At 52.5% G+C, this 19,375-nt stretch overlaps 2 protein-coding genes across 4 annotated transcripts in view; one reads left to right on the forward strand and one right to left on the reverse strand.

Moving 5' to 3' along the window:
* The window catches only part of Nhsl3 (NHS like 3), a 30,046-nt gene extending 20,448 nt beyond the window's left edge, over window positions 1-9,598 (forward strand). For 2 of the 3 annotated variants that reach the window (XM_021161239.3, XM_029476097.2), the window contains exons 2-7: window positions 3,341-3,511; window positions 3,592-3,647; window positions 3,883-4,003; window positions 4,825-4,938; window positions 5,026-7,536; window positions 7,883-9,598. In XM_021161239.3, the coding sequence (XP_021016898.1) occupies window positions 3,341-3,511; window positions 3,592-3,647; window positions 3,883-4,003; window positions 4,825-4,938; window positions 5,026-7,536; window positions 7,883-7,905 (2,996 nt within the window). In that variant the 3' untranslated portion in view covers window positions 7,906-9,598. Of the gene's footprint in view, window positions 1-1,464; window positions 1,609-3,340; window positions 3,512-3,591; window positions 3,648-3,882; window positions 4,004-4,824; window positions 4,939-5,025; window positions 7,537-7,882 lie in introns of those variants that run through there. The other variant, XM_029476098.2, reaches the window with a different exon arrangement.
* Window positions 9,599-9,947: 349 nt separating this feature from the next.
* Yars1 (tyrosyl-tRNA synthetase 1) overlaps window positions 9,948-19,375 on the reverse strand; it is a 29,810-nt gene continuing 20,382 nt past the window's right edge. Inside the window, exons 8-13 of the mRNA XM_021159392.2 lie at window positions 19,017-19,102; window positions 15,614-15,749; window positions 14,918-15,015; window positions 13,840-14,033; window positions 12,437-12,578; window positions 9,948-10,754 (exon numbers count right to left, since the gene is read on the reverse strand). Coding sequence (XP_021015051.1) covers window positions 10,644-10,754; window positions 12,437-12,578; window positions 13,840-14,033; window positions 14,918-15,015; window positions 15,614-15,749; window positions 19,017-19,102 — 767 coding nt within the window. The 3' untranslated portion in view covers window positions 9,948-10,643. The remainder of the gene's footprint in view (window positions 10,755-12,436; window positions 12,579-13,839; window positions 14,034-14,917; window positions 15,016-15,613; window positions 15,750-19,016; window positions 19,103-19,375) is intronic.

Genomic DNA, 19,375 nt, shown 5'->3' on the forward strand with positions numbered 1-19,375 from the left:
TGTGTAGCCCTGGCTGTCCTGGAACTCACTCTGTAGACCAGGCTGGCCTCGAACTCAGAAATCCGCCTGCCTCTGTCTCCCAAGTGCTGGGATTAAAGGTGTGTGCCACCACGCCCGGCTTTTTGCTTTTTTTAAAAAAAGACGGTTTCATTTTGTAGTCTAGAACTTGTTACCAGATGTCTGTCTGTTGTATGCTGAGGAACTAGGCATGCGTCACCACACCTGGCTTGTTTCTTCATTTTATTTTTGCATATGCATTTGTGTCTGCCCCTCATGCGCTGGTGTCCAGCAGGCTAGAAGAGGGTTTTGGGTCCTGGAGGGAGTTCCAAGTTGGTTATGAGCTACCCAGTGTGAGTGAGTCCTAAAAGCCAACTCCCTAGGAGTAGGAAGCATTTTAATCATGGAGCCATCTTCCCAGCAACCTCTACTTCTCCCTCCTTGTGAGACAGGTTCTTGTGTAGCCCAGACTAGCCTGGAAGTCACTATGTAGCCTGAGCTGGCCTTGAATTTACCAGTTCTGAGATTACAGGTGTGTGCCACCAAACCATGCCAGGTCAGGGGGTCAGGGCTTGTGTGATGGATTTAAGGTGCATCTGAACCTGACTCCTTCCCCTCACTTCCCCCCCCCCCCGCACCCTCCCCCCCCCCCCCCCCCCCGTCTTCTCCTCCTCCTCCCTCTCTTCCTCTCCCCTCCCCTGACTTTTTTGAATTCCACCTATGAGTTGTTTCTTGGCCAATTCTTTATTCCAGTGCATGGTGAGCACGTATTCAGGATGGCTTCAGGGAAGCGTTCTGGGCTGAAAGAACAGGTCTGTGTTGAATCCCCCTGCCTCTGCTGTTTCTCAGCCTTTCTGATGTCACATTGCTGAGGTGGGAAGAAAGTTCTTTAGAAAGTGTGGGGCTGAAGTCTGTGAATGGGGTGACTGTTGCCATCGGCCACTCTGATTCTCTAGGTATCCCGCCGGCCAGCCTCAGTTATGTGCCCTGTTCTGAGGCCAGCTCTGTCCCTGTCATCCTCACAGGCAGCCCTGGGTTCCTGCCTGCTTGTTCCGTGAGCTGAACTCTTTCCTCAGGAAATTACCTTAATTAGCCGTGATGGCTGGGTGTTGGGCAAGGGCATCGTGCCAGGTCTGGTCTGGTGGCTCTTCCAGCCACCATCTGGCAGCTGGGACCCTTCCGTTAGCTCCGGCACCCAAATGTTTGGACAAGGACTTGGGAGCAGAGTCAGGGACACCCACAGCTAGCTAACATTGTGTCTTCTCTTTGGTACCTCCAGTCACACTCAGTAGCAAAGCACCCAGTCTCTGGGCCTCAGTTTCCCTATATTCTGCTTGGGGGTGGGGTAGGGGTGGGGTTAGCGGATGGGCGGGCTCTGTGGCAAAGGTGGGAGGAGAACCTGGAGCAGCCCCTCCCCCTCCTGCCCGAACTCTGCCAGGCAGCTGACTGCCAGCTTGCTTTGCATCCCTGCATCCGAGTCCCTTTGGGGCTGCGCTGTATCGAAGGTGTTGTCTGGCGTTCTGGGGAGGTTAAGGTGGTGACCATCTGCTGCAGACATGGTAGTGTTCCTGGGGCGACACCTCCCAGCGCTTCTTGAGGTCTTTAAGAAAGGTGAGTGGGTGTGGCTGTGGGGGTAGCCAAGGGTGACAGCCCCCTTCTCCAGACCCTTAGGTTGGTGGGGGTCAAGGCTAGGAAGAGCGATGAGGTGGGGGTGCTGGTTCCCAGGCTGGCTGCAGTCTGAGTCCGCAGCCGCGCTTTTGTCCGGCGGCTTTGTCCCTGCTTTTGTCTGAGTGCCGCTTGTTATCCTGAGGGTGGACCTAGGTGTCTCCGACCTTGGAGTCTGCTGTCCTAGGGTCAGATTGCCTCCCTGCTGGGATACCGACTCACGACTGGGTATAGCTCAGTTTAGAGAGAGACACCCCTCTCCGGAGTCATCTCCTCGGTGGGAGGATCTGCAGGAGCAGCTGGGAAAGCGTGCCCTGGGGACCTCGTTTGGAGAGGGCAGTTTTGAAGGTAGAGAGCAGGTGCACTCGTTTGCCCAGGAGCCTGGCTTTTAGACTTGGGTTCTGACTGTGGGAGCTTTCGTTTCTTGTGCTCTTGGAGGACAGGGGTCCCTTCTGGGAATGCAGAGTTTAGTCCTGGCTGTCTGAGCCATTTGCTGTGACTGTAGTAGGAAAACATTTTCCACTTGAGCTTGTTTCTCCGCTTGTAAAATCGTGGGATAGAGGGGGAAACACCCAAGACCTCCTGGGGCACCTCTTAGCTCTCTCTGCCTTGGTGGGATTCCTGTGACTTCTTGGGGGGCCCCGAGGAATACTGGTTCTGAGGAATACTGAAGAAAAGAGATGGCAGGTGTCTGAGTTGGAGACCTAGTTCCTGGGGTGGGGCCCTTTAAAGGGCTTATTTTGTTCCTGCTCCTCTACAGGGGACTGCCAAGGTCACATGACCTTCCCAGCGCTTTTGCTTATGTTGTGGGTTTCATTTAAAGAGGGGCTGGGACTGCAAAGTGCTGACACAGCCCCCATCCTCAGGATTAGATGACCAGCCTCTCTGTGGGCAGAGCCTGTAACAGGATCCTCTGAAATGGAGCTCTGGCTCTTCTGTACCTGGAGCCAGGCCAGGACCTCCAGGAGAGGCCATACCTGGCCTGTTCCCTCAGGAGCGGCTAAGTTCCCAGTGGGAGTTGAGGGGCCTGATCCCTCTTCTCCCTGTCCCTGCGGATCTTCTAGAGAGTAGCCATATGAGTAAGTAGGTGTCCCTGGCCTATTCCTCCCTTAGGGCTTTCTGGGAATCTGACTGTGACTGACAGCTCTGGGTTTTCATGGCATCTTCTTGGACTCGGGCCAAGGGGCTATTTAGAGAAGGTGGTTTGTTTTCCATTAAAGTGAAGCGTCAGGTCTCGAGACAAGAGATGGATTTGCCGTGGGCTCTGCATCTATTCGGGGATGTCTGTGTGGAACCCTGAGTGACCCGTAGGTGCAGTTTTAAGTGTGCTTAGGGTGTCTGCAGCACGGTGTCAGGTGGATCTGTGGAAGCTGGTGGAGCCACGTTTGCCGGTATACACTTGGTATTGTTTGTGTGTATGCACTGCTGAAGCCTGTAAATGCCTCGTGGATGTAAAGGGCCTGTGTGTTGACCTTGTGTGGTCCTATTATGTGATGTGATGATTCAGATATATGTGCCCTCCGGTGTAGTTCGTGTGTGTACATGGGATAAGTATGTGTCTAGGCGGTATGGCAGAGGTAGACATCAAAGGGATGTGCTCTGTATGCCTGTGTGGCTGTGCTGTGAGTCTCCAGCGCCCACATGCCTTTGGGCCTCACTTTCTTCTCTGCCCCATCAGGCTCTGCTAAGGCCGAGAGTGACAACCATCAGGGCGCAGGGCCCAGCCAGGGGCCAGGATCTGTAGGAGATGAACTTCAGGACAACGTTTTCTTCCCCAGCGGGAGACCTCCTCATCTGGAAGAGCTGCACACACAGGCCCAGGAGGGGCTCCGCTCCCTACAGCACCAAGGTAAGTCCTGCCCTGTTAGAGTGCTGTTCCCAGCTCCTGGGTCAGGGGCTTGGCCAACAGACCCTTCTGGTGTCTTCCAGAAAGACAGAAGCTGAGCAAGGGTGGCTGGGACCATGGAGACACCCAGAGCATCCAGGTGAGCCCTGTCCCAGCTCCGCCTTGCTCTTCCCTTCTGACTTAGTCTCTGGCATGCATGGCTTTGGGCCTTTCTGGACTAGTTTCTTCTGTATGTTGAAGAGGTAGATGAAATGATTTCTGACAGCTAGTCCAGGCTTGCTCCATCTGGTACCTGCTCAGTGCTGGCTGATGCTGGGGGAATCCAGCGGGAGCCCAGAGTAGCTCATCCAAGCTGCTCTTATCCCCACCAACAGTCCTCCCGGACGGGGCCGGATGAAGACACCATCTCCATCTGCAGCCAGAAGTCATACTTGACAGAGAGCTCCACCGCGGAGGATGCGCTCTCCATCCGCTCAGAGATGATCCAGCGCAGAGGTGTGTTGTCATCTGCTGGGCTTTCTAGGACAGTCCCCATCACATCGCTTTATGTCCTAGTATCTGTGGCTTCCCCTTTTCCTCCTAATCCCAGGCTATGTGATTCAGTGAATTTACCAGACAGTACCCTTTATCTTCTTGGAGGTTCATGGTGGACACTGACCCAAAGCAAGATCGTGAAGGGTTTGGGAACCCTGACTTGTGGTAACTTAGCTGCAGCGTGACCAGGAGTCTAAACCCTTTACTTCTTCAAGTGTCTACTGATGTTCTATAAAAGCTAAAGTGATTGACTTTCAATATAGCTTAGTTGGTATCATGCTTGCTCTCGCAAGCAGGAAAGCCTGTGTCCAGTCCCTTGCACTATATGCAACAGTGTGGTGGTACACACCTGGAATCCTAGCACTTGGGAAATAGAGGTAGGAAGATCAGAAATTCAGTCTTCCTCAGTTCCATAGTAGGTTACAGGCTGACCTGGATTGTATGATATCCCTATCTCAAAACAAAACAAAAGCCAAAGGATTGGCTAGGGACTGCCTCGGAGGGCCTAGGGAAGGCATGTCTAACACCTTGCCCCAAGAAAGTCAGGAGATTAAGAATATTTACATCATTGGAATGAGTATCAGCCATTTAACATGAGGATACAGTTTGCTCACTAAGTAGTAAGAACCGCTTGCTAAAGGTCATTGTTGAATCAGTGAGGGGATTTTCAGGAGTCTTAAAGAGAGCAGGCGCGAGTACTTTATTAGTACTGAGCCATGTCTCTAGAGTACTCAGAGGCCTTCTGCTCTAACGGGTTTTCTCCCCCTGGACTGACTCCTTAGGCTCCACCTTCAGACCCCATGACTCATTTCCCAAATCTGGGAAGTCAGGAAGGCGACGGAGGGAGCGAAGGAGTACGGTGCTGGGGCTGCCTCAGCATGTGCAGAAGGAGCTCGGTGAGCCTTGGTCGGTGAGCAGTGGTGGTGGACGCCGGGGAACCTGGCCAAGCCCCTCTGCTGACCCCATCTCCATGTCTGTTTCAGGCCTGCGGAACAACCGTGAGGCACCGGGCACTCCACAGCCTCCTGGTTCACGGGACGCTGTCCGCATCCCCACGGTGGATGGTCGCCCAGCGGGTCTGGCCTTAGGGACAGGAGTCCGAGTGTCCCTGCAGGCTCTGGAGGCGGAAACAGAGGCCGGCACGGATGCAGAGGCTGTCATCCAGCGCCACATTGACCGTGTTTACCACGATGACACACTTGTTGGCCGATCCACGGGAGCCCGGCCACCGCCACTGACGAGGCCAATGTCTCTCGCAGTGCCTGGATTGACAGGAGGAGCAGGATCTCCAGAGCCACTGAGCCCAGCCATGTCAATTTCACCCCAGGCCACCTACTTGTCGAAACTGATCCCGCACGCTGTGCTGCCGCCCACCGTGGATGTGGTGGCCCTGGGCCGCAGCAGCCTGCGCACTCTGAGCCGATGCAGCCTGCTGTCTGCCAGCCCAGCTTCGGTTCGCTCCCTGGGCCGCTTCTCCTCGGCTTCCAGTCCACGGCCCCGCAGCCGCAACGCTTCCTCGTCCAGTGACAACTGGAGCCACTCTCAGTCCTCCGAGACCATTGTGTCTGATGGGTCCACTCTCTCCTCCAAGGGGGGCTCTGAGGGCCAGGCAGAAGGCTCTATAGCTAGCAATAATGTGGCGCCCCCTCCTCCAGGCGGTAGTGGGCGGGGCTCCCCCAGCGGGGGTAGCACTGCGGAGGCCTCAGACACAGCCAGCATCCGAAGCAGTGGGCAGCTGTCTGGCAGGAGTGTGTCCCTGCGTAAGATGAAACGGCCTCCCCCGCCTCCCCGCCGGACCTACTCCCTCCATCAGCGCGGCTCGGCAGTGCCTGATGGGCCCTTGGGGTTGCCGCCCAAACCTGAGCGAAAGCAGCAGCCACAGCTGCCTCGCCCGCCCACCGCAGGTGGCTCTTCAGGGGTGGGGCCAGTATCTTGTCCACCCAGCTCAGCGGGCACCTGGGGCTCTGGCTTGTCCCCAGGTGGCTCCAGGCGGCCCCCACGTTCCCCAGAACGGACACTTTCACCTTCAAGTGGCTACTCAAGCCAGAGCGGTACCCCAACTCTCCCTCCCAAGGGTCTGGCAGTTGCCCCTGCTTCTCCAGGCAAGGCTCAGCCCCCCAAACCAGATCGAGTGACATCCCTTAGATCTCCTGGGGCCTCCGTATCCTCTTCCCTTACATCTCTGTGTTCCTCTTCTTCAGACCCTACTCCTTTAGACCGCTCTGGCCCACAAATGTCTACCCCCTTGAGTGACAGGTTCGTCATACCTCCTCATCCCAAGGTGCCTGCTCCTTTCTCTCCACCACCTTCCAAGTCCAAGAGCTCGAACCAAGCTGCTCCTGTTCTTGCTGCCCCTGCTGTGGCTCCTGGGCCAGTGTCCGTCATCGACACCAGTCCTGCATCTCCTTCCATGCCCCAGACAACCTTGACTCCAGCCCAGGAGTCTCCTGTTGCCTCCAAAGATGAGTCACCACCACCATCCCCACCCCCATCTTACCATCCACCCCCACCACCTACTAAGAAGCAAGAGGTGCTGGAGGAAGTCCCACCTCCTCCGGAAGCTGCTGTGGAGATCCTTCCAGATCCCAGCTGGCCACCACCACCACCACCTGCACCTGAGGAACAGGACCTGTCGATGGCTGACTTCCCCCCTCCTGAGGAGGTCTTCTTCAATGCAGGCCCTGAGCTTGGCCCTCTGGAGTCCTGCAGCTCTGAGGCTGCCGTCCCCCCAGCTGCTAGCTTGTCCCAGTCTCCTCCACCAGCTCCACCTCCTCCAGCTAGTTCTGGGTCAGAACCTCTGGCCAGGCTCCCACAGAAAGACTCAGTGGGCAAGAACAGCGGGGCTCCCAGGGAGGATGCTGGCACACCTCTGGTCACACCCTCGCTCCTGCAGATGGTCCGGCTTCGCTCTGTGGGTGCTTCCACAGGGATTCCAAACCCTTCTCCGGGTTCATCGGCCCCTCAGAAGCCTCTGCGAAGAGCCCTGTCTGGGCGCGCCAGCCCAGTGACTGCTCCCTCCTCTGGGCTCCATGCTGCCGTCCGACTCAAGGCCTCCAGCCTGGCTGCCAGTGAAAGTCCTGCAAGTGCTCTGCCCACTGGAATACCAGAGGCAGAGCCACGGTCGCCACAGTCTCCTGCCTCAAAGGCCAGTTTCATCTTCTCCAAGGGCACCAAAAAACTGCAGCTTGAGAGGCCCGTGTCCCCCGAGGCCCAGGCTGACCTCCAGCGGAATCTGGTGGCTGAACTTCGGAGCATTTCAGAGCAGCGGCCACCTCCCCAGGCCCAGAAGAAGCCTTCCAAGGCTCCCCCACCAGTGGCCCGCAAACCCTCAGTGGGAGTCCCTCCTCCGTCCCCCAGTCTTCCCAGGGCAGAGTCTCTTACTGCTCCATCCACCAATGGGCTCCCTCACGCTGAGGACAGGACTAACGGGGAGCTGGCGGAGAATGGAGGTGTGCAGCTGGCTGCTACAGAGAAGATGGCCCCCCCTGGTTCAGGTACTGTAGGCACTGGTGCAAAATCCGTTCTCTAAGGGCCCACCATAGGTGGGCATGCTCTTGGATCTACAAAACTTTAAACTACTGATAGCAGTCTGAGCTGGGAGGGATAGTTGGGACACGTGCTCTGGCAGCCGCCCGGAGTAAATTTCAGTTTTGTCACATTATCTCCTATTTCAGTTAGGTTTAAAATGGGGCGGAGACACCCACGATACCGGCTGTCTATAAGTGTCTAGCCTAGTGTCAGTGAAGGGACAGGATATAGGAAGGTTGGGTGAGGCACGTTTTGGGGGTTTTGTCAGACCCTAGCTGGAAGGCTTGCTGAACCAATGTCCTTTCCTCACAGATCCACAGAAGAAACTGGTCTGACCGTCATCACTCAACTGGCCCTGCTGACCCATCCCAGGGATACAGTCTCTCAGGGACCCGAGCAGCTCCAAGGAACAGAGGATTTGGCAGACACAACCTAAGACAGGATGCCTGCGGCCTTAATCTCCACAGCCTCCATGTTTATGCAAGCCTGGTGTTGCCCATCCTCCAAATTACCCCTCCCCTCATGCCTTTGCCTGAAAGGATTCACCTCCAGCAGCCCTTCAGCCTCGGCCTTAGCCTCCACTTGAAGAAGGTAGCTGGTGGGAGGGGGTGGCTGTGCCCCCCCACCCCGGCCCCCAAGGCCACAGTGGTGGGAGGGGAGCAGAATACGTTGTTTATTTTGTTTCATGTCTGGAATCATGTTTATTGTAATCCAGAATCAAAGCACTTTGCAAAGTGGCTACATGTCCATCCTCCAGGGCTCAGGAAACAATATTCCAAGAGCCTGTTTACACAGTGGTAGCGCCAGTGCTTGGTAGCCAGCCCCCAGCTGGGACCAGTCTGTCCACTCTGCCAATCCAGTCCACTCCTTTCCTTAGTTCTCGGAGATGGGCAAGTCTCATGCCCATAGGCTCCCCAGGCTGCTGGCAGGAGTGGGGCTGTGGAATTCCAAAGCACAAAAGGTGCAGTCGAGGCTAGCCTTCCTGTGCCTCAACTCACCACCAACCACTCTCCTGCCTTCCAGTTCTGTCAGGTGCTCCTTCTAGGGGACTCATGGTGAGGAGAGAGAAGCCAGAGGAGGCCTGTGGGCACTATACTAAGAAACCAAAAACCAGACTAGGGAGCCATCTGGATGTTGGCATGTTGGGTACCTGTCCTGTGACACTTGATTGTGCTTGGGTGGATGGGCACAGCCTCAGAGCCAGGAGCTCATGGGATGTGTCCATTTCGGCTTGGCAGAAAATACTGCCAAGGTGTGGGGAGGGTCTGGCAGGGACTTCCTTCCTGGGCAGTGGGCCCAGGCCTATTCCTCAGATTCTTTCTCTGACCTGTCTCCACTCTTCGGTGCATGTCCTTTCTGCAGCTACCTTTCTGCCAGGTGGAGGGAGCTGTGGGTTTGTGGCCAAGATGGGGAGCCAAAGGCTTATGTTACTACCCCAGGCTCTTCTCTAGAAGAGGGGATAAGCCGTGATCTTTCCAGCAGGCCGGTGGCTATCCCCAGAGAGCAGCCTCTGCTTTCTCTTCCTAGAATCTCATGACTTGTACCACCTCGAGGTGAGCTGGAGTTCCTGTAGGCTCCATGGCTGCTGGGAGGGAGGACAATCAAATTAAGTCCTTTTCTGCCCCAGGATGCAGGGCTGGTCGGAAGCCCTCGGGGACGGGGAGGCAGCCGCCTTGGCTTCCCCTCTCCTGGGTCGCTGGAGCTCTTGCCCTGGCTTGGGTTCTTCTCTGTGTTTCCCCACCGGGTGGGCCACAGTACAAAGAAGGAAGGAGAGTCTACAAGAGACATCTCTGTCCTCTGGGGTAAATGAGCTTGACCTTGTGCAAATGGAGAGACCAAAAGCCTCTGATTTTTAATTTGCATAAAAATATTAGAAGAGAGAAATATATATCTATATTTCCTTACTTTGAGTCTTTGATATGTCTCTATAAACAATCCTTTCCCTATGCCTCCTCCTCTGAAGCTTGAGTGAGACACATGACAAAGCTGTGTTTCATTAAAAGGTATTAATTAAATGATTGAAACTTGGCTGTGACTGCTGTTTTCCAGACATCAGCAGCAGGTGATACCTGGTAATACGTGGTAACAAGGTTTGAGGAATGCACACCTCATGCTAGCATGAACCTAATGCCCAGGCTAATGAACCACAGAAGGACCTGGCTGTGGTAGGCAGGCCAGTGCTCTGGCCCACATGAGATGGTGTCCTGCTTACTGACCCAAGCCAAGGGGACACTCAGGATGTCCATTAACTTGTCCCTGCCTGTCTCATCCCAATGTGTGGCTAAAGTCAGTGATCCCAGGTTAGGTAAGCGTAGCAGCTGCCCTGCACTCACGCTGTCTCCTGAGATGATGTAGTTCACGAGACTCCGTCCAGAAAGCCTTTTCAGACACTTTATTTGAACTTGACAGTGGCGGTTAGGGATTTGCTTGAGATGCCTTATGGAGTATCTCACATTCTGAAGAAAGTCCCACAGTTTCAGTCCATCTCCATCCTGCTGCTAACAGCTGGCTTGTTTAGGGAATGTCCAATCTGGCCAGATCAAGGGAACCCCAAGAGAGCCAGGGCAAGTCCTGCCTCTGGTGCCAAGCCTCAGGTTTGGCAAGCCTGGAGAATGCTGCCAGCCCTGGAGAGCTTGGGAGATCTCTAGGCTCTCTTTTCCCTTCTTTTCAAATCCCACAATTTCCTGACGGGGAGAAGCTGTAATTAGCCCAGACCAGGCACTCGATCTCAGCTAGTACAGCTGCAGGGAAAACCCCATGGAAACTTGGGAACCAGTGTTTTTCCAATTACAGGGACCATGGAATAAACTTTTTTCTGTGGGTTCTATTGAAACCAGATTTCTCAAGTCAGCTGCCAAGGGAAGAAGGTAGGGCCAGTCTGCCGCTGGGCAGCATCTCCTTAGCCCAGGCACTCCGTTTCCTTTCAGCCAGGCTGGGTGATCCCACACAGTAGGAAGGTGAGCTGTCCCTTTCCAAATCCTGCCCCTTGTCAGCAGTTCAGACCTGGTGGGAGCGGGTGAGAGACGCAACAAGTCGAGCCAGCAGACGGGATGGTGGGAGAGCACAGAGCTGGCTAGCTGATGTTACCCCCTTTTAGTGATTTACAGGAGATGAATCCCAGCTTGGTCATGAAGTTGGTTTGCTTCCACTGTGCGATGCACTCCTCAGAAATTTTAAAGTCGGCCTGAACAAAACAGACAAAAAAATAAATAAAATAAAGGCATGATGGTGGGATACAACATTCTTACATTATTAGAATAAGCTGGCCCAACTTTTCCATTTGTCCTGGAACTTGCTATGTAGACCAGACTAGTCTCAAAACTCACAGAGCTCTGCCTGCCCATGCTCCTGAGTACTGGATTAAAGGTGTGCACCATCACACCTGGGCCCGGCTTCTCAGCACAGTTCCCAAAGGCTTCTGTGTTCTTACCTTCTGATAAGCACATTTATATCCATGAGTAAGGAGGACAAAGACCTCTGGATCACTGATACCCAGCGCAGTACCAGGGTGTGCACTGAAATGCTACAGATCAAACCTATAGCCTTGCTTAATACCTATGCTGGGTGTCCTGCTGCTGAGTGTCCCCCAGGCTGCCTGCAGCAGACTAACAGTGAGTACAGCGCACCATGAATATGATCCCTGCCGCTGTGTGAGGAGACGGCTTCAAGCATAAGAAGCAGATGAACATGAATGCCCCTTGATCCAGCAAAAGACCAGAAGGAAACACTTGCGGATTTGTCTAGCAGCTTTGAGACAGGTCATTGTGTAGCCCAGGCTGGCCTAGACCTCCTTATATAAGTCAGTCTGTCTCTAAGTACTGGAATTACAATGTAGGCACCAACACACCCAGCAGGACTATGGATAGTCTCATTTTTGGCCCTGTATTTAAGACAGTTTCTATGGTGGCTGTTCCATGGAGAGAGCAAATGTGCTATATTGGATGCAATCTAGGCATGTAGGACAGGGCCTGACACATGAGTAGGCGAGTCCAGGACCACCTGTGTGTGCATTGGTGCGTGTTCTAAGTTCAAGGTGGGTAATAGGGTCTGCTTCCTTTCTTCATTTGTGTGCTGTGGGATGGAGGGCCAAAACCTGAGCCCTTTGCCACACCGCCCTTGGCTCCATGATTTCTGGTGACCCTGAGTGTCTTAGCAGGCATCTTGCCAGGTAAGATATGGATAACATCCCGTCTGCTGCTCTCTCACACTGGATCAAATGGACACCACCTCAGTGCTTCACGTCAGTACTCAGCATGAGTAGGGTCCTGAGACTAAGCTCCTCACACTCAGATCTGAATGAGGGCAGAGGGGTCAGATGCAGGAGAGAGGGGAAGACGCAGCTGCTGATTTCAATAACAGCACACTGCCCGGGGCAGCCTGGGCAAGGAGGGACAGCACCCTGGGGCAGCCTGGGCAAGGAGGGACAGCACACTGGGGCAGCCTGGGCAGAGGAGGATTACACACTGGGGCAGCCTGGGCAAGGAGGGACAGCACACTGGGGCAGCCTGGGCAGAGGAGGACTACACACTGGGGCAGCCTGGGCAAGGAGGGACAGCACACTGGGGCAGCCTGGGCAGAGGAGGACTACAGTGGGTTAGTCCTATAGCTAACACTGGTTTCTCAAGGTGTGGGTCGCCCTTGAGAGGATGCTCACACGCACTCAGGTGAACCATGTGACCCTTCTCCCCAATGTAACTGTCAGTAAGACTAGAGCCAGTGACTGGGCAGTGGAGGGAGTAAGGTGGCACTGGAGGTTTGAGAGGAGGTTGCCTGGTAGGGGGTGGGGCGGGGAGGAAGAAGAAGCAGAGGAAAAGGAAGGAGGAGGAGGAGGAGGATTTTTCCAACAAGAGGGCACTAGCATTTTACCTGCAGCTTCTCAAAGACTTTCTTCTTGGGTTTGAGCTCCTCATCTGGCTGGCCCTTCTCATAGCCCTGTACGAATACTCGTTCACCAGGAGCAGAGCCAGCAGGAGGGTCCAGAGGTTCAACCTGGCGGCTCACCCCTTCTCTGGAGAGACAAGAAAAGGCAAGATTATGGATTTCCCTCCCAACTGCTGTGGATGCTAGAGGGATTTAGGACACCCTCAGCGCTGTAGCCCAGAAGGTCCCCATCACCTTTCCACATCCCTGAACATATAACCAGGGCTTTCCTTTTCCTGGGAAGTTACATCTAAGTCTCCAGCAAGGACTCTGTCCACAGTTACAACATGCCTGCATCCTGGCTCCACCTCTTTCTAGTAATGAGACATCTTCAGTTACGTTTGTGTGTTTGGAGAGTCTCATGTAACCCAGGCTATACTTGAACTTACTATGTAGCTGAACTGATTCTCAGGCTACTTCTTACCCAGTGCTAGACTGTGGTGTGGATCACCATGCTCACATTTATGAGGTGCTGGAGATCAACCCTGCTTCATGCCAACTAAGCCTGAGCCCCACCAACTGAGCTTCATCCTTGTATCTGGTGATACAGGCTCTCACTGTGTAGCTCAGCCTGGCCTGGACCTTGAGATGCAAACCAGGCTTATTAAAGAGACCCCCCTCTCCCTTTGTCTCCCGTGTGTTATGATTAAGGTGGGTGCTGCCCAGCCCAGCATCCACTAATTTTTATTTTACCCTTAATTATGTAATTAATTCTTCCCCCCTCCCCCAAGACAGGATTTCTTTGTTGCCCTGGCTCTCCTGGAACTTGCCCTATAGACCAGACTGGCCTCAAACTCATCCTGCCTCTGCTTCTAAGCTCTAGGATTACAGGTGTGTACCACCACCGCCTGGCAATTCTCTTTTCTTTTCTTTTTTTTCGAGACAGGGTTTTTCTGTATAGCCCTGGTTGTCCTGGAACTCACTCTGTAGACCAGGCTGGCCTCAAACTCAGAAATCCACCTGCCTCTGCCTCCCAAGTGCTGGACTAAAGGCATGTGCCACCACTGCCCGGCTTTTTTTTTTTAAAGGCAGGGTCTTCCTTCCTATGTAACTCTGGAACTCACTATGTAGACCAGACCTGCCTCTGCCTGTGCCTCCCAAGTGCTGGGACTAAAGGCATGTGCCCCCTCACCTGACTACCCATGTAGTTTTACTTTAACAGTCTATCTGGACGCAGATGTCTCACTCACAGAACTTGTATAGTGGCCCCTTTATGCCTCATCTTTTAGCATCATCAGGAAGGGAGCTGTTTTCTCAGGGCTTGCACGCGGCATACAGAAAGACATCCCGCAGACCAATCCTCCGTCTCTTGCCCTCCCCTGGCCCTGGCCCACCAAATCCTCACTCACACAGAAGCACACAGTAGCATGCCCTGCGAGTCCACGCCTCTCATCTTCTGGGGTTTCAGATTGCACAGCACCACCACCAGCCTGTCCTGCAGTTCTTCTTTGGGCACAAACTGTACGAGGCCGCTCACCACAGTCCTGGGTTCAGCTTCCCCCACATCAATCTTCTCCACATACAGGCTATCTGCATCTGGGTGCTGCCAGCAAGAGATTCTTGTTAGAGGGCCAGAGAGGGCTCCGTGGGTACAGGTGCTTGCTACCAAGCCTGACCACCTGAGTTAGATCCCCAGATCGCACACACATGGCATGCATAGTCCTCCCAAACCCCCAAAATACAAATAGATAAACAGGGGATGCCCACAGTGGAGTGGATTAAATGCTGGTGAGTAGTCTCTGCAGGGACACCTGCTGTTCCCAGAGCTCCCCTGCCCTGGCCTCTTTTCATCTTTGGGACAAGGTCTCACTATCTAGCCAAGGCTAGCCTACAACTTGTGATCCTTATGCCTCAGCTTCCCCAATCCTAGAGTCACAGGCATGTGCTTATCTCAATTGGCTTTGAGAACAAGTCTTGAAGGAACATGTACTTCACAAAGGTCTAGAGTTGAGAAATAAACCTAGTGGCCTGTGGAAAATCTCCTAATGGAGACTAAAGACTGGACTGTTGGTGGCTGGGACTGGACTAATGTTGACTGTGGTGGGAAGCTTAGGCCCATAGAATGTCAAGACATCAATGTCAGGGGAGAGAAAGGCCTAGAACAATGGCTCCCAGCCAATGACTGGGAGACATGACCTGTCTGCAAAAGGGAAGCCCCCTCCTCCCCACAGACCCACACCCCCACTGTCTAGGGGTAAGAGGCCAACCTAAGGAAAGACCTAAAGCTGGTCCAGGCAAGCTGGTCCATCCTAGCTGGGCATCATGATGGCCAAGTTCCCTCTGTTCCTGGCTGTGTACAAGGTTCAGAGGCCGCCTGCAATTAGACCCCAGGGACGCACTTCCCACCTCCAGCTAGGTTTCCTACAGATGGAAACATACAAACCTAACCCTTCTCTGCCTCTTTGGGATGTGGTGAGGAGTGACTACCTTCTCCACGCTGAGGATTTTGCCCACACGAATATCCAGCCGGGATGGGATGACTTCCTCTGGTTCTGAGTTCTTGGCAGGGCCTTTGGCAGGAGGCTCTGGGGATGAGAAGAACTCCATGGAGTCAGACTCTCCCAAGACTTGCCCCATCCCAATGGCAGGCCAGTACTGACAGCACCAGATGAGGATACTGAAGAGGCAGGACTTAGAAGAGAGTCCCAGATCCTATCCACTGAGTCATACTTTAACACGGGCTCAGCAACCCTGCAGAAGGGATTTCATTCCCCCCCCCCCACACACACACATCTTTTCTCATCATTAGGCCAGAGGGCAGGACCTGTAGTGGTCTGGCCACCTCGGGATATTTCTACTTATAAAATCCAGGCAGAATTTGCGGAGTCTATTCTGGAAGGGTCACATGAAGTATCTATGGCAGTACCTAAGTGTCACGGGAAACTGGATGGCTAACTCATGAGACCGAAGCAGAGATGGGAGCCTGGAGCCTGTGAAGGTGAGCTTTGCCATGAACAGATGGCCATTGTGAATACCAACTGTAGACAAGTTCACTGAACCTGAGGCAGGCTTCTAGGCGTGGCCCCTCCCACACTAGCCTCTTAGCAGTGCTGGTGTAAGAGAAGGTAACCAGCTCACAGTGTCAGGCAAAGGCAGCCTCAGGCGGCCCCAAGCTGAACTTACTCTGCTTTGAAGGTCCCGGGTAGGCAGCACTGGCCAGCTTCTTCAGGGCTGGAGTATTAAACTTTTCTCTAATGGGGTCCAGCAACTTGTTCAGGGCGACTTCAACAGAATTCTTTAGGTCTCCAGGGTGTACGACCTGCAGAAGTAAACAAGGCCCGGTGAGAAGAGGCCTGGACCCGAGTATTAAAGAGGCGGCATGGCAGACAGAAGTACGTTCCCAGCAGTCTTGAGCCTCACAACACTCTTATGAGACAACGTAGGACAGAGAAGGGTAACTGGTCTCTCTCAGGCAGGTCTCACTATGTAGCCTAGGTTACCCTCAAACACACAGGCTTCCTGCTTAGCCCCATGGAATGCTGGAATCACAAATGTCTGCTGCTGTATTCAGCCTGACCCAGGTCTTCTGGCCGTGAACTCTATTCTAGCTTATGGGCTGTGTAGGCAGAGTGTGCTCATTATTCTGATTCTCTTAGTCTGTTCATGCTCTGAGGTATAAACCAAACATCAGCCACTGAAAATGTTCACACAGGAAAGCCTGAGCCTAAAGACTGAGTTACACATACAAGCTCCAGTTAGAGGTGTGATTGGACCCCTAACCCTTTTGTAGCTTTTATGTGCATTGGTGTTTTGCCTGCATGTCTGTCTGTGTGACTGGGCATCTCTCACCTGCAAGGCTGGTCTAAATGCTCTAAAGTCTGCGCATCGATGGGATAACACAAGAAATCCCACATAGGACCTGGTATGAAACACCACAGTCATGCACAGGCACATGAAGGCTGGGGAGACAGCTCCGTGCTTAGAAGGGCACTCATTGCTCTTGCAGAGGACCCAGGTTCAATCGCCAGCACCCACAGGGTGGATCACAATACCATCCATGACTCCAGTTTTAGAGGACCCTCCCACATTCTCTTCTCATTTCTGTGGGCATCAAATGTGCTTGTGGTATACATACATACTTGTAGGCAAAACATGCATGACATGCAATTAAGGAAAAAAAAAAACCTTTAAAGGTGCAGACACACTAAAAATTCTCTACAAAAATCACCTCTGGGGGCTGGAGAGATGGCTCAGTGGTTAAGAGCACTCACTGCTCTTCTGAAGGTCCTGAGTTCAAATCCCAGAAACCACATGGTGGCTCACAGCCATCCATGATGAGATCTGGCGCCCTCTTCTGGGGTGTCTGAAGACAGCTACAGTGTATTTACATATAATAATAAATACATTATTATATTAGCCGGAGCAAGCAGAGCTAGAGCGAGCAGAGGTCCTGAGTTCAATTCCCAGGAACATGATGGCTCACAACCATCTGTATGTACAGCTACAGTGTACTCATATACATAAAATAAATAAATAAATCTTTAAAGTGTATATGAAACAATGAACTGTGTTTGGCCACATGCCCCAGATGTTTACACACTGTATGTGTAAACATTCCCAGATCTGAAGAAATGTAAGATCTAAACCACTTCTGGGTTTTCCTTTTTTGAGACAGAGTTTTTCTGTCCTGGAACTGTAGACCAGGTTGACCTTGAACTCAAGAGATCTGCCTGCTTCTGCCTCCAAGTGCTGGGAATAAAGGCGTGCGCTACATCTGCCCCACCTTCTGTTCTTTATGGATTTGGATAAGGGATAGCAATTCAACCTGTGACTCAGAAACTCCTGTTTTACTGTGTGTCCTTCAGTTACTGTTTTGGAGCTAAGTCTAGCCTGGAAGTCCTTAGAGAGGATTGCTGTGACATCAATGACGTTTCTGTTTCTGATGCTACTTCTTCACTTCCTGGGGACTTTAATTTAGTTAATTTTGAACAAAAGCTTTAGGCCTGCAGCTCTGCAGATGTGAATTAAGATTTAGTTTATTGGTTGCAGTATCCATGCCATAAGTGCTCCACAGCCACTTGTCACTAGGGAGTGACTTCTGTGAAGATCAAAAATACGGGACACACCCAACTGAAAATCTACCATGGCAAGTGCTATGGGAAAAGGTGACTGCAGAGTTTTCCAGAAGCGTCCTTCTGATTCTGCTCAGCATTCCCACAAAGAACTGCTTCCAGGGGTGTGCTATGGTGACCTGCTTCAGACAGCAGAGAAGGATTTCAGAGCCATGTTTCTGACACATTCCCTAATGGGCCACATGCCAGACCTCAGGGATCAGTCTCCTCCAGCTGCTGCTCAAACCCGCTTACATCCAGTATTGTCTCCAAGCCGGCTCTCCAGCTGCTGAACCTGCGCTTCTAAGGGAAGGGATGGCAAAGTCAAGGGAGTCAGCCTGCCTTCACCAACTACTGAGATTATTACAAAGTTTCTCTTAGGTGGTTCATGGTGGTGCCCACTTTTTGTTTTGTTTGTGTTTTTTTGAGGCAGGGTTTCTCTGTGTAGCCCTGGCTATCCTGGAACTCACTTTGTAGACCAGGCTGGCCTCGAACTCAGAAATCCGCCTGCACCGTGTGCACCACCACCGCCCGGCCGGTGTGCCCACTTTTTTTTTTTTTTTTAAAGATTTATTTATTGATTATATGTAAGTACACTGTAGCTGTCTTCAGACACTCCAGAAGAGGGAGTCAGATCTCGTTACGGATGGTTGTGAGCCACCATGTGGTTGCTGGGATTTGAACTCCGGACCTTTGGAAGAGCAGTCAGGTGCTCTTACCCACTGAGCCATCTCACCAGCCCTGGTGTGCCCACTTTTAATCCCAGCACTGAGGAGGCAGACACAGGCGGATCTCTGTGAGTTCCAGGATAGCCAGGGATACATAGAGACCTTTTATTAAAGATCTAATATATGTATATAAATATTTTTCAATTCTTAAAGTTACATGTATATTTGTGTGCCTGGTACACGTACACTACTGCCTTTGGAAGGCAAGAAGATGGCATTGGAGTCCCTTGAGGTGGTGTCCCAGGCAGCGTAAGCTGCCTAATGTGGATACTGGTAACTGAACCCCAGTTCTCTGCAAGAGCAGTAAGTGCTCTTAACAACTGAGGTGTCTCTCTCCCAATCCTGTCTTGCATTAGCCCTCTGGAGCCATGAGAAGAGAACCCAGCTCTTCTTATACCCCAAGACAGAATATATACTGACATTCTGGCTAAATGTGACTACTTCTGTTTTCAAAGATTTCTTTTAAAATATTATGTGTATGAACATGTCTGGGTGTGAGTCTGCCCTAAGCGTGGACACGGAGAAGCACTCTTGATTGCATCGCTCTTTGGAGAGGACTGGGGATCAGTAACTTAGCTGTGTGCTCGTTGCCCATCTACTTAATAAAGTACTCGAATCCGCATCTAAGTCATTCACAAAACACAGCCTCCGTGGCTACTAAGACAGAGCTGTATGTGCACACAGGCTGGCAGCCGAGAGGGAGAGAGCTGCCAGACTCCAGAGGTCTTCATCTTTCTTTAGCATTACCTCAGCAGCGAAGTCCTTCTCCAGCTCTAGGTAAACGGTGTAGGTCTTGTTTCCACCCCACTTCTCATCTCTCAGGATCACAAACTCTACAACATAGCAACAAACAAGTCAGGAACTGTCTGTTGTAACTCCTCAACCCAATGCACTTGTATGTGTGTGTGTGTGTGTGTGTGTGTGTGTGTGTGTGTGTGTGTGTGTGGTATTTAATGCCTTTTACTTTTACCAGGTGAGTCATTTCACCAGCCCTGGCGTTTGACTTTTCATTTCTTGGTGCTAGGACTAGCCCTAGGCTGATGCATGTTAAACATGGCCTCTCAGCTGAGTGTTTTTGTTCTCTAATAGATAAGCAGCCACACTGT

This window comes from Mus caroli, unplaced genomic scaffold (assembly GCF_978045245.1).
Source record: "Mus caroli unplaced genomic scaffold, Mus_caroli_1 scaffold_6, whole genome shotgun sequence".
NCBI lineage: Eukaryota > Metazoa > Chordata > Mammalia > Rodentia > Muridae > Mus > Mus caroli.